General features: G+C 46.1%; 1 gene segment (V, D, J or C); it reads left to right on the plus strand.

The window, feature by feature from the left end:
* Positions 1 to 8,151, plus strand: part of LOC141162499 (Ig mu chain C region-like) — a 489,780-nt gene extending 481,629 nt beyond the window's left edge. The window contains 1 exon segment of the C gene segment in view: positions 7,690 to 8,151. Coding sequence covers positions 7,690 to 7,766 — 77 coding nt within the window.
* The last annotated feature ends 11,889 nt before the right edge of the window (positions 8,152 to 20,040 follow it).

Raw genomic sequence — 20,040 nt, forward strand, 5'->3', positions numbered from 1 at the left:
TCCAGCCAGGGACATGATTTGTCGTGCCTGCATTACTGTACTAATGGGAGCACCGTTGAGCTGTCCCCCGGAAATGGGGTGTGTGTAATGCATGCAGCTAACCGAGCCCTGGTGCACACTCCATCCTTACCCGGGAGTGGAATATCACACCTCTGGTTGAGGTGCAATACCCCTGTAGCGGCCGAACCCTCGGGGCGCTACAGTTCCCATTACAAAAGAGTGGGTCTCCTATACTGTTATTGCGTATGCAGTGAGTGGCAGGGCTGCCCAAAATTTGGACTCACCCCAATACCCCTTAGAAGAGATCTTGTTTTCAGGAGGCCATCCTCTATGTTCCCATTATTATGAAGTGAGTCTCCCATTGTGTTTGCCTATGCAGTGAATGCAAGGGTTGCCAAAAATTTGGAGGCACGCCAATGCACCTTGGAAACGATGTAGAGGAGGGCCTCATAAAAAAATGTTCCCATTAGAAAGGAGCGGGTCTCTTATACTTGTAATGCCCATGCACTAGGCATATGGGCTGACAAACATTTACCCCTGGAGGGTATATATGAACATACTGTATAAAAAATTTTTTTTACCGGCATCATAAACACCCTTTAAAAAATTATGTGGGTGTTGCATCACGGACCACGGTCACCCTTGTGATATGATGGTGGAAGATGAGTATGAGGAGAAGGAGGAGGACAAGGAAAAATAGCCAAAATCAGGAAATTTATACCCATGTGTGGGTGTGAAAAGGTGCCTAGGAATACACCTCCCAAAATAAGACACTGGATTTGAGTTTGTTAGGCTGCTATCATTCGGTGGTGTTGAGAAGTCTGGCCCAATCCAGCCCTTGTTCATTTTTATAAGAGTCAGCCTGTCAGCATTTTCAGTTGACAGGCGGATGAACTTATCAGTTATAATTCCACCAGCGGCACTAAAAACCCGCTCTGATAAAACCCTGGTGGCAGGGCAGGCCAGGACCTCCAAGGCGTAGAGAGCCAGTTCATTCCACGTATCCAGATATACAATAATTATAAGGCACAGAGGAATCACGGAGGACGTTGGTATGATCGGCAAGGTACTCCCTCAGCATCTTCCCAAACTTTGCACTCCTTGTGAGAGTACCCCGTGCCTCAGGGCCTGTGCGATGGGAGGGGCTGAGAAAACTCTCCCAGAACTTTGACAGTGTTCCCCTGCCTCTGCTGGATTGGAGTTGGGTCTCTCTCGCCTGTACTCCTTGATTGTCCAATGAACTGTGATCTCAGCCACCAGCGTTTTCACATGGGAATTTTATTAATAGTTCCGCAACAAGGGCCTTCTGGTACTGCCCCATTTTTGTAGACCGGTGCGCCTCAGGAATAAGAGATATAAAGATTTATTTGTAGCATGGGTCTAGAAGTGTCATCAACCAGTAATGACTGTCACACAAAATTTAGAGAATGCGAGGGTCACGGGAAAGGCAGCGTAATATAAACTCAGCCATGCGTGCCAAACTGCTAACAAGCAAGACTTCCGTGTTCTCATCAAGAGGACAACTGACCATGCTCTCCTCCTCCTCCTCCGCCCTGTCCTCAGGCCATCCACGCTGAACAGAGGGTATGACAGTTGTGCAGGTAGTACCGTCTATAGAGCATGAAACTATCTCCTGTTCTTCCTCCTCCTCCTCTTTCTCATTGTCACCCAATCCACGTTGATGTGAGATGAGGCTGGGCTGTGTGTAATCACCCTGTATGGTTCCTTGCTCCATCTCATCATGTCCAGCCTGCAATGCATCCTCTTTGATTGTGAGCAGAGAGCATTTCAAAAGACAGAGAAGCGGGATGGTGATGCTAATTATGGCGTCATCGCCGCTCACCATCTTGGTGGAGTCCTCAAAGTTTTGGAGGATGGTACATATGTCTGACATCCATGTCCACTCCTGAGGTCTTATGTGTGGAGTCTGAACTGAATACCGACGGCCTTATTGATACTGGTACTCAACAACTGAGCTCTTCTGCTCACAAATCCTTCCCAACATCTGCAGTGTGGGGACATAATGCACCAGTCGGTGAGCCGGAAGCTGTTAATGCTGCTGTAGCACGGCAAGGGCGGCGGAAGCTGTAGCTGACTTTCTAAAATGGGCACACAGGCGGCATAGTTTGACAAGCAGATCCGGCAGCTCCAGGTAGGTATTGAGAAACCGCTGAACCACGAGGTTAAGCACATGGGCCAGGCATGGTACATGTGTGAGCTCGCCTCGCCTCAGAGCCGCCACCAGGTTCTGGCCATTGTCACACACGACCATGCCTGGCTGTAGGTTCAGCAGTGGCAGCCACAGATCTGCCTGCTCTTTCAGAGCTGTCCAAGAAGATGTGGGTGTTTGTTGTGGCACAATGTCAGTTTGCCCACGGCATCGGCCTCTGCAGGCACCATTACAATCACGTCCAGTTCCCCGTCCCTTGCCACGTGCGTTGCCCATTTTAAATGGAGGATAATATCTTCCAAGCTCACTACAAATTACTGAATTTGGAGTGAACTTATATGTGATCCGTGGGATGGACAAACCACAGTTTTAAATAGCTGGCCTGCAGGTAACTATTTTTAACAGCAAACTGGTGTCAATAGCTTCACTGACACACTGAAGCACAATTTCAATGGAGGCCAGAAATGGCAATATTTTCAGCGCAATTATATGTGATCTGTGTGATGGACAAACCAGTATTAAATAGCTGTATTTTTAGCGCTGTAATATGGAAAGAAACATTTAATCTCTCCCTAGCTTAGAAGCAGCTCTCCCTATACTTGTCCCTAGGAGACATGTGTTTTTTAATTTTTGGAATAAAGGATTTATCGCTTGTGGCACCGGATTTTACTTTTTCTATATATCCTTACAAGTTTATGCTGGACACTAATCCGTGAGCCTGGGATTCCTGTGAGTATCAGGTGATATGAGCTAATTACTTTTTTTCTCTCCCTACACTGCCTGATTCCAGAGTAGACTGTGACGAGCATGGCGGCGCCAGGTCTGATATAGACCTGATGACATTCTGCAGCCAGCCATTCACTGTAATGCCACAACCAACATGGCTGTGGCATTACAGTGTGTGGCGGAGCGCCAAACATGCAGGGAGGGAACCTAAGCTCCCGCCGAGAAACCCCGGAAATACTCGGCGAGCGCCGAGCATCTCGAGCAGTGAGATGCTCGCTCATCACTAGTGGTTACGAATACATCTTGTTGGTGATGCACCATTTCACTCGATTTGCTCAAGCATATGCCACCACCAATAAATCGCATTGAATAGTGGCAGAGAAGATCTTCAATGATTTTGCTTTGAGGTTTGGGTTCCCTACGAGGTTACACCACGACCAAAGAAGAGAATTTGAGAACCATCTCTTTGCCAAGATAGGAAAGTACTGTATAATTCAGAGATCCAACACAACTCCCTATCACCCAGAGGGTGGAACGTTTTAACCGGACATTATTGTCGATGTTGCGCACTTTAACAGCTGATGAGAAGAAAGACTGGAAGAGTTCTCTGTCAAAAGTGGTACATACCTATAATTGTACAAAGAGCGATGCAACGGGTTACTCACCCTTTTTCCTATTGTATGGATGATCTCCAAGACTGCCAATCGGCATCATGTTCGATACTCCGGTGTCAGAGACTTACAGAACGTATCCGGAGTACATTCGGAAATGGAAGGAACGGAAGGCAGAGGCATACAACATAGCGTCCAAAGTGGTTACGCAAGGACAGAGCAAGCATAAGAAGTACTATGATCGAAAATGTTATGGAGCAGAATTGACACCGGGAAGCCGGGCGCTAGTCAAGAACGTACTTGAGAAAGGCGGTCCAGGAAAACTCTGTTCATACTGGGAAGAAGAAAGCTGATGACAGCCCAGTGTATGAAATACGATTGGAAACGGGAGACATGAAAACCAGAATAGTCCAAGAGAGTGAACGAAGTCCTGAGGCTCCAGACTTCATACCAAGAAATAGATAAAGTCCAAGTCAGATCTCATGATTGAACACCAGCCCCTGAAGAGACCGATCGACGCTCAGGAGGAGCAGAATTACCAGACCATGGGAAACAAGCGACTCAGGAGAAGTACATGAACTTACAGAGGCAGCTCCAAGAGCATCTGAGGAAGCACTGGAAATAACAGCGGTGGAAGAAACTTCTGTGAAAAAAGAACTAAGCCCACTTGAGTGGTATTCACCACCGATAGGCAGTATGGAAGATGTTGCCTGGTGGAAAGACTTGTTTTCATGCTTTGATTTTTCTTAAAAGACTTTGTAGAAACAAAGAACTGTTAAAGCATAGAGAGGGAGCTGGTTGAAGATGAACGAAAAGCTCCAGCTGAAGAAATGCTGATTTTTTAAATTGTGTTAATTGTTTATTCCTTACAGGAGTTATACAAGAAAAAGGTCGTAAGATTAGGTTATCTATGTTTATGAACGTTATACCAATTTCACAATGCCAATTTGTATATAAAGTTATCCAACTTTCATCACTGTCTCAGAATTGGTCAGATTGACAAATTAAGATGAATGTCGAGGACGACATTCAAAAAAGGAGGGAAGAGTGTGACATGCAGAAGTAGTGCTGTTGCTTTAAAAGCATTCAGCAACTATTAGAAGTAACACAGGCAAAGGAGACAGAAAATGTTGTGCTCCAAAAGCATCCAGCAACTACAGGGGTTAACACAGTCACAGGAGACAGGGAGTGTTTTAGCAGAGCCCCAAAAGGATTGTGGGGAAGTTGTTTATTGTCTGGCTAGAGCCGAAGAGAAAGGTGGATTATGATCTGTATTTCACAGAAGACAAGGGAACAGAATTCAGTTCAGAAAGGAAGCTAAACAAAGGTCAGTTAGACTCCCTGAGCTTACAGTGTGGAGTATTATCGGCCAGGAAGATAAGGAGTTGAAGGAATCCTGTCATAGGGATCATCTCCCCCATCAAACCCTACCCCCCTCCATCTCCATGCCAGATTAAGAATGCTGTGTACTATTGAGTCCTTGTGAAGGAAAAGCCTGTGGTTGTGTATGCATTAACACTGTGCTGTACTGAGCTACTGGACAGACTGTGTACTACTGTTCTGCAAAGAAGATTGTACTGTTGCTACTGGAGCTTGTTTCTCAAAGAGACATTTGCATTGCACTGGCCGTGCCTCATTAAATGTTACTGTTCTACCATTTATGAAGACTCTTGTCAGATGTGTCTGGTCAGCAATTGAATCTATCCTGTGCCTGAGAGAGGCTGAAGCAGAAGGTCATCCCGAGTAACAGTTTCCCCAGGATTCCAAAGAATTCATGTAACCGGTCTCGCCCCTATCTGAACTTAGGCGGCGTGGGTGTAACATATATATATATCCGACCCCAGCTCTCTTCAATTCTGGTTACTCATCAGGTGCTGACTACGATGTCATGAGGCCTGTGCTCTCTGAAGACGGAGGGAGCTGGGGGGCGCATCAGGTTAGGAATATATATAATATATACACACTGTATACGTACTTTTTTTGGAAATGCTAAAGAGCACAATAAATGACTATTTATATCATGTCTATCAACAGTTGCAAAAGAAAAAGTAAGACCCTTTGAAATTACCTATATTTCGGCATTGATTATTGATATGATGTGATCTGATTGTTATCTACGTCACAGTGTTGGACAAACAATGTAACTAAACTAACAGCTCACATACAGTTCTCCCACTTGTGTCTTATTAATCACATTGGGGCCAATTGATCAAAAATATGACAGCAAAACTGTCTTTGTTGCCCCCCCCCCACAGCAACGAATCACAGAGCAGCTTTCATTTTTCTCACAGCAGCTTAAGAAATGAAAGCTGTACTGCGATTGGTTGCTGGGTGCAACAAAGACAGTTTTACTATTGGATAAGTTTGTTATTTCTGATCAAGTGCAGGGAGAAAAAGTAAGTGAACCCTTGAATATAATAATAACCTGTAGATTGTCTTTCAGTAGCGATCACCTCCTCCAAACATTTCTTGTAGCCATAAATGCAATTTACACAACATTGAGCAGGAATTTGGGACTTTTCCTCCTTATAATTGTGTTTCACAGCGCTCATCAGGCCAGGACACAGCATCTCAGGGGTTAAAGGGAGTCTCTTAGCCCCAAAACTGAGATTGTACTATTTAGACATTCATGTAGGAGACTTAGCCCCCTATAATAATCATCCTGGGACTGTAGAGTTTAGTAAATTTGTTGTAAAGAAAAACAGTTTTATTACATATGTATATGGGGGGCATTTCCAAGTGCTCGGTGCAACGTACCACCCCTCAATTACCACCTTCTGCCCCTCCCTTTATGGTGATTGTGAGCACCCACTATTAACCACTGACTGATCTAGGTCCCCAGCCATGCACACACTGACACTGCAGGGGCTCGCACAATCTTGGTGTATGTAGGTGCGTTCTCATACTCTCTTGTATATAGTGACCGCCCGCTGCACACAGGATCCCAAACCAAAGCAGCGGGCGGCTGAAGCTAAAGGAGAGGGAGATGACAGTGTGCACAATGTCAGCGAATGCACATTCTGATCTCAGCTGCCTATTACTTAGTGATCCTGTGCAGCAAGCGGCCGTTACATACAAGAGAGGATGAGAGCGCACCTAACAGGGGCGTACATAGAACATGGGGCCACATAGCAGAAGCTCTTGCCCCTTCCCTCCAAAAAAGAAAATATTCTATTCGGCGGCGTCACAGAAGAGCATAGTTCACAACTTTGTAACCCGTACAAAGTAATATTCATTTTTTCGATTTTTATTGACCCCATAAAGTATGATGCCATCTAGAGTGTACCCCCAAAACACAGTATGATATCCCCTCAGTGAATTCTTCCACAGTACCTTCCACACACGGTATGATGACCTTACTGTACCCCTCGACCTGCAAAGTATGTGATTGCCGCATGCAATATGTACTGTATATGCCCTCTCCCCGGTAAACTGTGATTGCCACACAGCCATCCATACACTATACCACTATATAATGGGCCTCCATATAATATAATGGCCCCCACACAACCATCCACACTGTATAATGGCCCCCACTAGTCCTCCAAACATCATACTGGCCGCTACACAGCCGTCTACAAAGTATGATGGACCCCACAAAAACTTTCACACTGTATCATTGCTTGCATACAGTATAATGGTCCACACATAGCCCTCCATCATGTTACACAAGTTTTGGTACCATCTTTATTACTTGCTCAATGCCCCGTACACGCAGGCGGACTACTGTTTTTAAAAGAGGAAAACACCCGGCCTAGTACCATCAGTATAACTATAGTTAATAACTATTAGAGTAATTGGGTGCCCCCCTTCCTACAGACACGTGTCCCATTTGCTTAATACTCCGGGAAGTTCATTACTTCCCAGAAACATTGTGGAAATTCATGGTGGTCTCAGGCAATCTGTAGCAATGGTTTCCTTAGATAGCAGCAGCTTCCTACTTGGTGTCTGTCCGTGAACAGAGACGTCTAGATAATTTATCTAACTGTAGCTTTGTTTTCACTCAGGTCTTTAGATACAGCAGAGTCAAATGTGTGAATGACACATCACCGCTGCAGCCAATCACTGAACTTAGTGTCTTATGCTGATTTTGTATTTTACATCTATCATCATATAATATCCAGAAACTCTGACACTTATACAGAACCCAGTGTAAATGTCTCATATTACTCCATGTTACAGATCTTCCCTGGAGTCCACACGTTGGATCTCTCAATGTCCCCAGACTGGAAGATGGTAAATCAGCCACCCTGACCTGAGTTATATTTGTATATTTCCCCGAACTTCTATCTGTTACCTGGTTCACAAAAAAGGATGGAAATGTGACCGCTCTGCCCAGAGAACCATCAATGGCTGACAGAACTTACAAGATCTCAGAGACGAGACAGACAGATAACACTTATTCCTATGAAGCTTCATTGACTTTTACCCCAAAAATAAGTTTATACCAAGGATCAGAAATCATCTGCAGAGTGAAGCATCCCAGCCAGGAGCGTCCCGTAGAGCGGAGCACCGGACCCCTACACATCGATCGTTGAGTGTCATCATCTTTATTTGTGGATTTCTAATTCTTGATTTTGGAATAATGTAAATAAAGGGACAAAAATACTTACTTCTTGTAAATGGATGAGGGGGTCCCAGAAACTGGACCTTCAATGATCTCACATTTGTCACCCGTTCAGTGATGGTTTATGTTATTGGTGAACACTGCATTAGAGTCAAAGAAACAGTAAATGACAACGTACATAAGAAAGAAATAAGAAATCATTTTACAGCTGTTGTTACATTGCAGCAGCCAAGACATTCGGGAAATAATCAATGACACCGACCATGTGAAGCTTCGGCCCGGTCACCTCCAGGGAGCAGACGTTCCTGCAGTCCGGTCCTGTAATCCTGTCCACAGCGTTCCCTGTCAGTGATCACTAATACATCTTCTCTACACTGATATCAGCCGTTCTGTAGTGTTTCACCACATATGGATCCCACTAATAAGATAACGTCATGGTCACACATTCTCATCCAGTAGACTGTAAGCTCTTGGGGTCGGATCCATTTTGCTTTGCTCCACTGTAAGATGTTCCTATGTTCCGACTGAGAGGTGCAGTGATCATGTTGGTGTCTCTTACATTATTATTACTACCACCACAATCATCGCACAATTTCCACCATGTCTCAGGTGACTGATTCCGGCAGCCTCGGTATTTCCTGCTATATACACTGACTGTTCTCCAAATACTACATGAATTCAGTCCTTGATGACTCCTGAGCTTGGGCTCTGATGACAATTTTCCTCTGTGACCCTAAATTGTTTTCGGACCTGCCAATCTTGTTTTCGGACCGCTTAAATCATCTGAACCTTAAATTATAGACATCAGTACACATAACAACCCTAACAACATCCTGACCTTTTTGCCCTTAGGAGGTTTAATAAGAGAAATAGTCTCTGTTGTATCTTGAAGGATGAAAGAAAAAATTATTCCGGGTAACAATAATAATGAGGTTGTTGAGCAAGGAGAAGAGGTCATTGAGGACACAGGAGCAGAACCTCAGGAAAAAAAACAAAATCCTGACTAGTCAGAAGGATGAAGGACATTAATATTATCCTTGTATAACTATATCTGGGGTTATACACAGAAAGCCGTGAATGTCTCTGTGTTCTTCCCACAGATATGAGTGTCATAGCGACTGTCATAAATGGAGTTAATTATACAGATGCTCTGATCACTGCCTGCACTCCCCAATGTGAACAGGAAATTGAAGCAGGTTATTTGATGGAGAGCAGACATGGAATGTGTATACAGAGTGATTAACAGGTAGCTGTCGATGTTAGATACTATCCGTATGGCTCTACTGACACATAGGTGTTAGACACCAGGAGTCAAGGTTCTCACCTTGTGGTGCTGTTCTGACTATTATCCATAGATAGCACAATGTAAAATAATATTTTAAGTTTTTGGGCATTATAATTCTAGTTTTACAGAATCCAAAGATGTATGCATGATCAGGAAATATATTTGCATCTGTGGGTAAAATCGTAAACAACTCGGTAGCTGGCAACCCACGAGAACGCAATATCTCCCTCAATTATGGATATATCATTTTCATATGTGGTATGTATAGAATGCTTGAAGTGTGTTTAGTAAGATGATGGCCATATTGTTTCTTTAGGAGGTTCCTGGGGGAATATATGACCCAGAGTACAAATTAGGGACAAAACTGAGATTTAATTGCATCCAATCAGCCATCCCACTCTTAACTCAACGGATGATGGAGTGAGGGGTCAGATGAGACCATTTAGAAAATCTCACCTACCGAATATCAATGTCAGACCCCAGGAGAAGCACTGAGTTTGGCAGATCTGTCCGCCAGAAGCTCTCACGGGTCCATTTCATAAGACTTATCTGTATTTTATCTGTTTTTGTCTGTTTGTGTGTCCTTTCATCGTTTCATTTTTTGTAACTTTTTTAAGCAGTGCACTTCTTTTTGTATATTAAATCAAATATTTAATCATTTTCTTCCTTGCTGCTCTAAACGTACTAACAAACCTTGTGAATGCCAGAGTGCAAGAAGAGGACCCGGTGCTTGGGAAAACTGAGTGATGTGTGCTTGTGTGTGACCCCGCTGGCCTAACAAAATGGTGAGTGGTGGCAGCGAAAAAGGATGGGGAGCTGCAAAAAAATCCAATATATAAAGCAGCACAGTGTGCAAAACACCTGAATAACCAGTCTCAGAAAACCATATGTTATAAAAAGGACCAAATAGTCATATACACAGGGTGAGACAGAAGAAGTAAATTAGATGTGGTGTTGCTTACCCATGGTGAGGGAGGATTAGTTGAGCCCACCAGTGCTGCCCCGATGCGCGTTTCGTGTGTAGCTTTCTCAAGGGGAGGGATCATACTTCCTCTGTCTCACCCTTTATCTAAGGCTATCTGGCCCCTTTTTACAACATACCATACAATACGATACCCTTTACTGATCCCGAGGGAAATGACAGTATCACAGCAGCAGAACATAGAGATGAATTACAACCTAACAGTAGAATTTCTCAGGTAGAATCTCATACATTCCTATTCATGACCGGTCAGTACGATATACCATTAGATCACCAATAATACACTGGTCACTTTGAGAGTTTCACACTCCGGTAGTTGTACATTCCCATAGCTGTCCTCTGACTCATATAATGGATGTGCGTTATTGCCAAACACTTCTTCTGAATTCTTTCCTCCACTAACTCCTCAAAAGTGGCAAGATGGCGGCCAACAGCGGAGCTTGCCTTCTTGATTAGCATATTTAGCTTATTAGCATCAGGCACCCGCACACTTCTTCCCCCTCATATGATTGCAGAAAAAGATTGATCCCAGTTGACATCAAATTGTTGGCAAAAGTATTGGCTAACAGATTGAATAAAATGATAACTGGAGTAATGCACGAAGATCAATTAGAGTTTATGCTAGGTATTTGAGGTATAAAAACATTTTTAATACCATGTGAATATGCTTGACTTTCTATAATTGTAAACTGCTTGGTACGAATATTACCTACAATTAATATTTTATATTGTTACTGTTTTCTGTTAATTGTTCCTGGCTGGCGCTTTTTAGTTTCCTCATGGCACTTGGGAGCTGAATTTCTACATTAATATATTTGACTATGCAACAAAGATACCACAGTTGTTTTTTGTACAAATTCTCCTTTTTTATGTTTTTATATTATTATACTAATAAAGATTTGTAAAAAAAATTAACACATATTTTCGTTAGTTCATTTCTCTTTGGTTTTTATTTTATGCCTAATAAGTCTTCAGCCAACAATTTAAGGCATCTATACCTCAATTTACAACTATGTAGCTCGAAAACTGGGCATAGAGCGATAATGTCCCTCGATGCTGCAAAAGCGTTTGACAGCATCTAGTGAAACTATTTGTGGATGGTATTAGATAAAATGGGTTTTGGTCCTAAATTTATATGTTGGGTTAAAATGCTTTATTGATCCTCGACTGGTAGGTTGAGGGTGAATGGTCGGTTGTCATCTCCCTTTGCGTTTGGGAGGGGCACTCGACAGGGTTGTCCACTGTTGCCCCTCCTATTAGCAATAGTGATATAACCCCTGACATGTAAATTGAGGGAATCAGGGGGAACTTGTAGGCTTTAACTGCAATAATATCAAAGAAATGGTGAGTCTGTATGCCGACGATACGTTACTTTACGTGGGGGATGTAAAATCATCTTTTGGACCAATTATGACAGTGGGCAAAATTCAGTCAATGGACTGGCCTCAAACTTAACTGGGAAAAGTCATCATATTGCCACTAGATCCTCTCCCCTCTTCAGAAATAACTGAGCAATCCCGGATACAGATGGTGATAAACTCCAATATCTCGGTGTAGTGGTCAATTTAAACCCAAAAGTCTAAGTAACGCTTAATGTAAACCCCCTATTAGAGAGATTTAGATCCAAAATAAATCCATGGTGTAGACTGCCTCTGTCGGGAATAGGTAGAGGGAATCTTATTAAAATTATTTTTAATGCCCCAATTGCTCTACCTGTTGCATAATTTGCAGTGCTGGATTCCACCACCCATTTTTCGCAAAATACAGACCATGTTCAGGTAACTAATATGGCACAAGCGTCAAGCAAGAACCAAATTAACAACACTTCAGAGGGATAAATCGGAAGGAGGATTGGCAATACCGGACCCGTGGATTTATTTCATAGCATCTCAGATGCAACAGTTTCATGTTTGGGAAAGGAGAATGGGTAAAACAGGACATCTTGTTTTACAAGCCAAAAAATGATTTATATGCATTGGAAACGAACACTGGGTTTCCAGGTAGACAGGATAAGCCAACCTTAGCACTGATGTATAAGGTCTGGGACAGGGGGAAACAATTACTGGGAATTACTGATTATTCCAAATTCACCCCAATATGGCGGAATCCTCAATTGGTTGAATTTGTTAAATTGTCTAGCTTGGGGGGTTGGAAAGAGAGAGGAATACAAACATTAGACCATTTGTTGGAAAGTTTTCATAAATTTCAACAGTAATTTAATTTTCCACAAAATTTAATTGTCCATAAACTTCTGCATTAAGTAACACAACTGTGTCCCCCTTGTCCGCCTGTCTGAAAAGTAGATCTCAAATTTGTTCACATCTAGGAGCATTTTATAAAGGTCAAATTCAATAGTGGGTGGGAAGGACCGTCTTTTAGACAAGACTGAAATTTGAGATTCACGCATAATGTAGATAGACAAGTTAAATGGGTTGTCTACTACTTTCACATTGATGCCCTATCAATAGGATAGGGTATCAATGTATGATCGTCTGGGGTCCCGCACGCAGCTGTCACGGCAGGTATGGGAAAGACTAGTGCAACACAGAGGGAATAGGGAAAAAGAGCCAAGACACTAGGGAAAGGGGGAAGTGGAGACCTCCTAGTCTGGTCTAGTGTCTCGCCCCCGGTGGGGCCTTACTGTCTGGGGCAGTATATATGTATATCACGGTGGCTGGCCCAGGACAGACAGAGCGCCAAAAAAGGGCTTTTAGTAAAATGAAAATAAAAGTTCATAACGCCACTTGTGGATTCTGGTAAGAGGTTACCAGTGCTGCGACAGTCCACTGAGGCTGATGTTAGGGGCATCTTTCATGTGACAGCTCCCCACAGGTGGAGCAGGCCTCAGGGCAGTGTAGAATGAATGGAGGTGGGTGCGCTGGGCGTTGTGGTGCAGGTAGGGAACGATGGCGCAGCCGGAGTAATGGACAGAGACAGGGGGTTTCTGCTTCGTTACCTTTACTGGTACAGCTGGTAGATATGGTTCAGGGTACTCTAGGTGAAGGGCGTGACTAGCCCAGGGGATGGGGATGACTCGGTACCTGGGCCTTTGCCTTTAGGGATGTCGCGGTGGTCGGCTCCCGGGCCCGTACCCTGGGGTCACTCTTTTAAAAGGGTAGATATTTGTTAATTTTAGAAAAGTTTGTGACGCCACCTGTGGCTTCTGGTGAGGATCACTAGCGCTGCGCAGTCCACTGAGGCCGATGATAAGGCTGCTTGATGGTATAGCTCCCCACAGGTGGAGCTAGGACTCAGGGCATCGTATGAAGGGGGATGCAGGACAGGCAAGACCCAGCCGGGTCAGAGCAAGAACAGGGACAGACACGATTGTCACTTCAGTACCTTTTACTGATGGAAATTTAGGCACGTCCCGGAGCACTGCAGGGTGAAGGGTGCATATCAGGATCCTCCCCAATGAGCAGGTGTAGGGCCTCCTGTTTCTTGCCTCTGCGTAGTAAGTTTCTGACCTGCCTGGAGCTAGGCCTAACTTTGTCTCTATCCTGCGCTGGCTGACCTTGTGGTAGGGCCTTTTCTTGGAGTACACGCTCCCAGCTTACGGGGCCTATGTGTCTCCTGGCTCTGTTACGTATCAGTACTGGGGCTTGTAGTTCTCCAGGGATTCCGGTTATGTGTTACTGGGTCATAGAGATTCCGGTAAACTTCGGACCCGGTGTCCGGTTAAGCTCCTCTGCCCCCTATGTGCTAACCCTCCACTTGCCTTCGGCCTACTCGGGCCCTCACTAGGCTATACACACTAACGGCAGCTTGCCGTGCTTCACCGATCTTATGGCGCCGGCACACCTAAAGCTCACTACTCTGAGCTACAACTGAGCTCGACTCTGTATTCAGCTGTATACTCACTGAACTCTCCAGAGGAACTGCTGAAACACTGAGCTCCACTGCAGACTGACTTGTTTCTGTGTCTCACTCTGCAGGAACTGAACTGCCTGGCTCCACCTTCCCTATTTATCTCCCTAACGGGCTCCCTCTGCTGGTCTGAGGTGGAAGGTGGAGATGTGTGAATGTTTATGGGGGCCTCTTGTGGAGGAATTCATCAATGCACTCTCCCAGGATCTGTGATACCAAGTGCAGCTGGGCGTCACAGGCGCACTTTCGGACTTCTCCCCAGTGAGCGGCTATAAGGCCTCCTGTTCCATGTCTGTCTCTGTGTAAGCTCCTGACCAGCCTGCAACTGTGCCTAGTTTATATGTCTTGCTTGTTACTCCACCTGTTGCTCTGAAGTAGGACCTCCGGTTGGTAACCACTATCCCTGGACGTCAGACCTTCGTGGTACTTGGTCCTGTGAGACTAGCTTCAGGTCTGCCAGGGACTTGTAGTCCTCCTGGGATTCCGGTTAACCCTACTGGGTGTGAAGGGTCCCTGTAGGCTCGGACCCGGTGTCCGGTAAAAATATTGGGGTGAGCCTGGTATGCTCCTCTGCCCCCTTTATCACTCCTTCTCTCTTCGCCGTTGACCAGGCTGGGGGCCTTCACTACAATGCAGCTGGCGTGCGGCTTCTTCACCGCTCTCTGAGCGTCGGCATGCTCTCTGCTTGGCTTCAGAGCTGCTGGAGCCCCCTAGCTTGCCTCTAACAGCAGTTTGTGTGCTGCTCGCTGTCTGAGCACACTGTCAACTCAACTGATCATCAACTCTCTGTAGACTAAACTAGAAATTCACTGAGCTGCCTGGCTCCACCTTCCCTTTATATATCCCTAACAGGGCTCCCTCTGCTGGTATGAGGTGGAAGGTGGAGGTGTTTGCATGTAGTGAGGGCCTCTTGTGGAGAAATCCGTCCGTGCAGCCTTCTGAGTTCTGTGGCACCATGCGCAGCAGGGCACCACATTCTCTCCTAGTAAAACTCAGTACTCCTGGACTGAAGCATTTTTGCAAAAACAAGTTAAACAACAATAACAAAAATTACATTAATATTTACAATAATAACAATATGGCTACAGCAAGTTCCGTAACCTGTTGTCCTTTTCACCAAAAGTACATGGTAGTATGAGGGACCCGTCCGTAAACCCTCCACATAGGCCCTGGGCGTGGCTGCAGGGCATAGGTGATCCAGTGAAGGACCACGTCTTCCTCCATACCAAGCAGGTTTTTGTTCAGTGGTCAACGACAAGGCACTGCAGGGAGTGCAATTATTTACAGGAACAGTTTTTGGGCTGCTCACAGTCCTCAGCCACAGAGTCTATATACCCTGGCGGGTAACTAGAGATAAGGTTAAGTGTCCATATCACTTAAATTGTCCATAAGCAAGGCAAAACAAAACATTAATTAAATACATGGCAATTTTACGATAATAACATACCCCAGGGGCAACTATTTATACAATCAGAATTTCCTTCTTCATTCTCTATATCTGGCAGGGGTCTGACCTTTGGTACTACGTGTGGACCTGCATGGTACTGGAATGCGTGTGGTACTGGTATTCGCACTACTTTCCATTCTGTCAGTACTAGTGGTGGAGGGGCTACAAGACTGCCTTGACCTCCCTGCGGGACTGGCAAGTGTACCATTAGCTGGGCCTTCCTGCTCTGCTCCAGCCGGGGATTCTTCTTCCTGGAATTCTTCCCAATCAGGCTCCTCTGGGGCACCTACTGGGTCTTCTTGCTGTGGGTAGAAGGTGATTACAGGTATGATTACTGCTCCTCCTAGTTGGGGCCAATCTGCTGGGAAATCTCCTAATTCAGTGTGTATTACTGCTTCTTTAGGCTCCTCCGGTACGGTGAGAGGCACTTCCTCCTGGAGTTTTAGCAGACCTGGACACAACTTCAGATGGTCCCTGGATACTGTTGCAGTTGTTATTCCTCCGTCCTTAGTAATTAAACAGGTCTTCCTGTTATCAAACCTTGAGTTTAACACAGTGTAGGGTTCCCTCTCCCACTGGTAATCAAGTTTGTGGTTTCTCCTTTTTCTTTTTAGCACCACTTCTGGTGTGAAGGGTTCTGCGGGTGCGCTTTTATTGTACTGACCTTCCTGCTTGTCCCTCACCCGAGTGAGACTGTCTTCGACCCAGGCCTGTACTCTTCTGTACTGCTCATGTCTGGTCATGTCCCAGTCCTCAGTGGACATATCTGCATCGGGCTCTACTACACCAAGCTCCAGGTCCATGGGCAACTTTCCGGGTCTTGCTTGCATGAGATATGCTGGAGTACAATTGGTGGAACTCACAGGTATGTGGTTGTACAGATGTACCAGGTCAGGTAGTAGGTCTGGTCACTGATTTCTCTCCTCTAGTGGTAAGGTCTTCAGCAGGTCGATGATGATGATGTTATTCATTTTTTCACAAAGTCCGTTGGTTTGGGGGTGGTAAAGTGTAGTCCGGATCTTTTTACACCCGTACAAATGGCAGAACTCCTTGAACAATTCGGCCTCAAAGGCTGAGCCTTGATCTGTCAGCACATGCTCCGGGTATCCATGGGGCCTGCAGAAGTACGCCTGAAATGTCTTCGCCGCAGTTTCTGCCGTCAGATCCTTGACGAGTGCGACCACCAGGAACCGGGAGTAGTGATCCACCATGGTCAGGGCATAGGAGTATCCTGACCTGCTGGGTGATAGCTTGACATGATCCAGGGCCACGATCTCCAGGGGTCGAGTCATCTTGATGGATTGAAGGGGTGCCTTCTGGCTGCTGTTGTCTTTTCTCCTGAGGCTACAGGGTCCACAGTCTCGGCACCACCTCTCAATGGAACTGTGCATTCCTACCCAATAGAACCGACACTTCAGGAGGATTTCTAGCTTCTTCCAGTCAAAGTGCCCCGCTTGATCGTGGCAGGCCTCCAACACCTTCTGGATGTCCGTCCTGGGTACTACGATCTGCTACACAATCGCATGGGTCCTCGGGTTGACGTACCTTCGGCACAGCTTCTCCCGATAGATGAACAGCCGACTCCTCTCATTCCACAGCTGCTTGGCTTGTAGAGAGGCGTCCTTCTCCAGGGAGGAACCTTCCTGGGTTATCAGTTCCTTAATACGGCTGACAACCGGGTCACTGTCCTGGGTCTCCTTCCAGCTGTGGTGAGGCAAAGGGTTTAACGTCTTACCGCAATGCCTCCTGGAGGCTCGTTGCTCGTGGACCATTCCATTATGGTGAAAGGCAGGTAGCTCAATCTCTTCCAGTTCATCCACTTCTTCTTCAGTGTCTGACTGACTGACTGGTGAGGCCCCCTGGACAGGGCATCAGCGTTGGCGTTCTTGCGGCCCGCCCGGTGTTTAATAGTGAATTGGTAGTTTGACAGCCGAGCCATCCATCGTTGTTCCATGGCTCCTAGCTTGGCTGTTTCCAGATGAGTCAAGGGGTTGTTATCCATGTAGGCAGTGAACTTACTGGAGGCTAGATAGTGTTTGAACCGCGCGGTGATGGCCCAGACCAGGGCCAGGAACTCCAGTTTGAAGCTGCTATAGTTCTCCGGGTTCCTCTCGGTCGGGCGGAGCTTCCTGCTTGCATAGACGATCACCTTTTCTTGGCCATTCTGCTTCTGACTTAGCACAGCTCCTGACCCCTCGTTGCTGGCATTAGTGTACAGCAGGAACGGTTGGCTGTAGTCAGGGTAGACTAGGATCTCTTCGCAGGTCAGGATCTCTTTCATCACCTTAAAGGATTCAGCTTGCTCCTTACCCCACTGGAACAGGGGGTTTCTGCCTCTCCCGGACAAGGAGATCTTGCAAAGGCGCCGCCTTCTTGGTGTAGTCCTTCACAAACCTCCGGTAATACCCGACTAGTCCCAGGAACTGACGTACCTCCTTGAGGTTCTTCGGCTCTGGCCATTTCTGGATGGCAGTGACCTTCTCCGGGTCCGGTGCTACTCCTTCTGGACTGACGATGTGCCCCAGGTACTGTACCTTTTTCTTGAGCAGGTGTCACTTGGAGGGTTTCAGCTTCATCCCATACCGGGACAGTGATTCAAATACCTCTGCCAGGTGCTTCAAGTGTTCCTCGTACGTTTTGGAGTACACTATCACGTCATCCAGGTACAGAAGTACAGTCTCGAAGTTGCGGTGTCCCAGGCAGCACTCCATCAATCTCTGGAACGTTCCGGGGGCGTTGCAGAGTCCAAACGGCATACTGTTGAACTTGCAGAGTCCCATCGGGGTAGTAAAGACCATCTTCTCCCGGTCCTCCTCAGCAACTGCTACTTGCCAGTACTCACTAGTGAGGTCAAGGGTAGAGAAGTAATTTGCAGACTTTAATGCAGCCAAGGATTCCTCTATAAATGGTAAAGGGTATGCATCTTTATGTGTAATGCGATTTACTTGTCTGTAATCTACACACATTCTCATGCTTCCATCCTTTTCCCTGACTAAAACTAGAGGAGCTGCCCAGGGACTACAACTACCCCTTACTACCCCTGACTTTTTCATGTCGTGCAATATCTCCTTTGCCTTCTGGTAGTGTGCTGGTGGTATAGGCTGGTAACGTTCTTTGATGGGTGGATGGTCACCTGTGGGTATATGGTGTTGTACTCCCTTAATCCTCCCAAAGTCAAGTGGGTGTTTACTGAATACCTGTTTGTATTCCTGAACCACGTGGTGTACCCCCTGCTTCTGATGGATAGGAGTGGTGTCTGTCCCAACATGGAGCTGTTGACACCAATCCTCCACCTGGGTTGCCGGGTCATTATCCTCTACTTCATCTGGTGAGGTTAAAGACTCCTCCGTATGTATGGAGTTGTTATCTACTGTGTACAGTTTGGCAACAGTGGCGTAGCATGGTAATCTAACCTCGTCCTCCCCATAGTTCAGGAGGCGTACGGGCACCCTCCCATTGCGTACATCCACCACACCTCTGGCAGTCAAGAGTGTAGGTCTATGCTCCGAGCTAAGGGGCTCTACTACCGCCTGGTAGCTCTGTCCACTGAGACCTATTGCTGCTCTACACCAAGTCAGCATCTCACTCATTGGGGGAATCACAATGGGTATTGGGTCTGTCACCCGTACATTACCAATTTCACCACCTGATAGCTTTACCTGTTGCTGGTACATAAGGGCTCGGATCTCTTTCTGGAGCACCCTCCTCTGCCCTGGTCTGGCGGGGTCAGCCATCTGTTGGAGCAAGAACAACACTTCTCCCAAACAGTTACCAACAATATTCGTGCAAAGTACCATATACAAGTCTGTATCACCAGGATTAGTCTCTACTACAATTAGTCCCTGGTCCTTCAGTTCCACTCTTCCCACCTTTACTGCCACATTCTTAACCCTGACTAGGTTAAGGGGGAGGCCATTAGAGGCATACACGGAAAGGTTTGGGTCTGGCGGGTGAAGTTTGTCTATGGACCAGAACCATTTGTAGAGGACATCAGGCATAATGGTTACCTGAGTTCCTGTGTCCAGCAGGGCAGGGGTCGCGATGCCGTCCAGCACAATGGACAGGAAAGGTCTTCCTCCTACGAACCGGCGGTACCAGTTTGACGGGCCTGGTTATTCTACTCCTGGGTGTTGGCCCTCAGCCCCAGGGTTTTCTCGTTTAAAGGACAGGCCCGAGTGGTGTGGCCTGCTTTATGGCAGCTGTAGCAGATGAAGTCTTCTGGAGGGAGACGTTGGTCGTTGGTCCTCCCACAGGGTGGCGTTGTCCTCCTCTGGGGTGGTGTTGTCCTTCTTCTCCTCATCCAGGGGATATCCTCAGGGCTGTCGGCTAGCAGGACCCTTCCTTCCGGCTCAGGCTCCGTTTGTAGCTGCAGGGTAAGCATGACA

This window comes from Phyllobates terribilis, unplaced genomic scaffold, assembly GCF_046119375.1.
Source record: "Phyllobates terribilis strain yellow unplaced genomic scaffold, ASM4611937v1 Scaffold_9__5_contigs__length_417890890, whole genome shotgun sequence".
Taxonomy (NCBI): Eukaryota; Metazoa; Chordata; class Amphibia; order Anura; family Dendrobatidae; genus Phyllobates; species Phyllobates terribilis.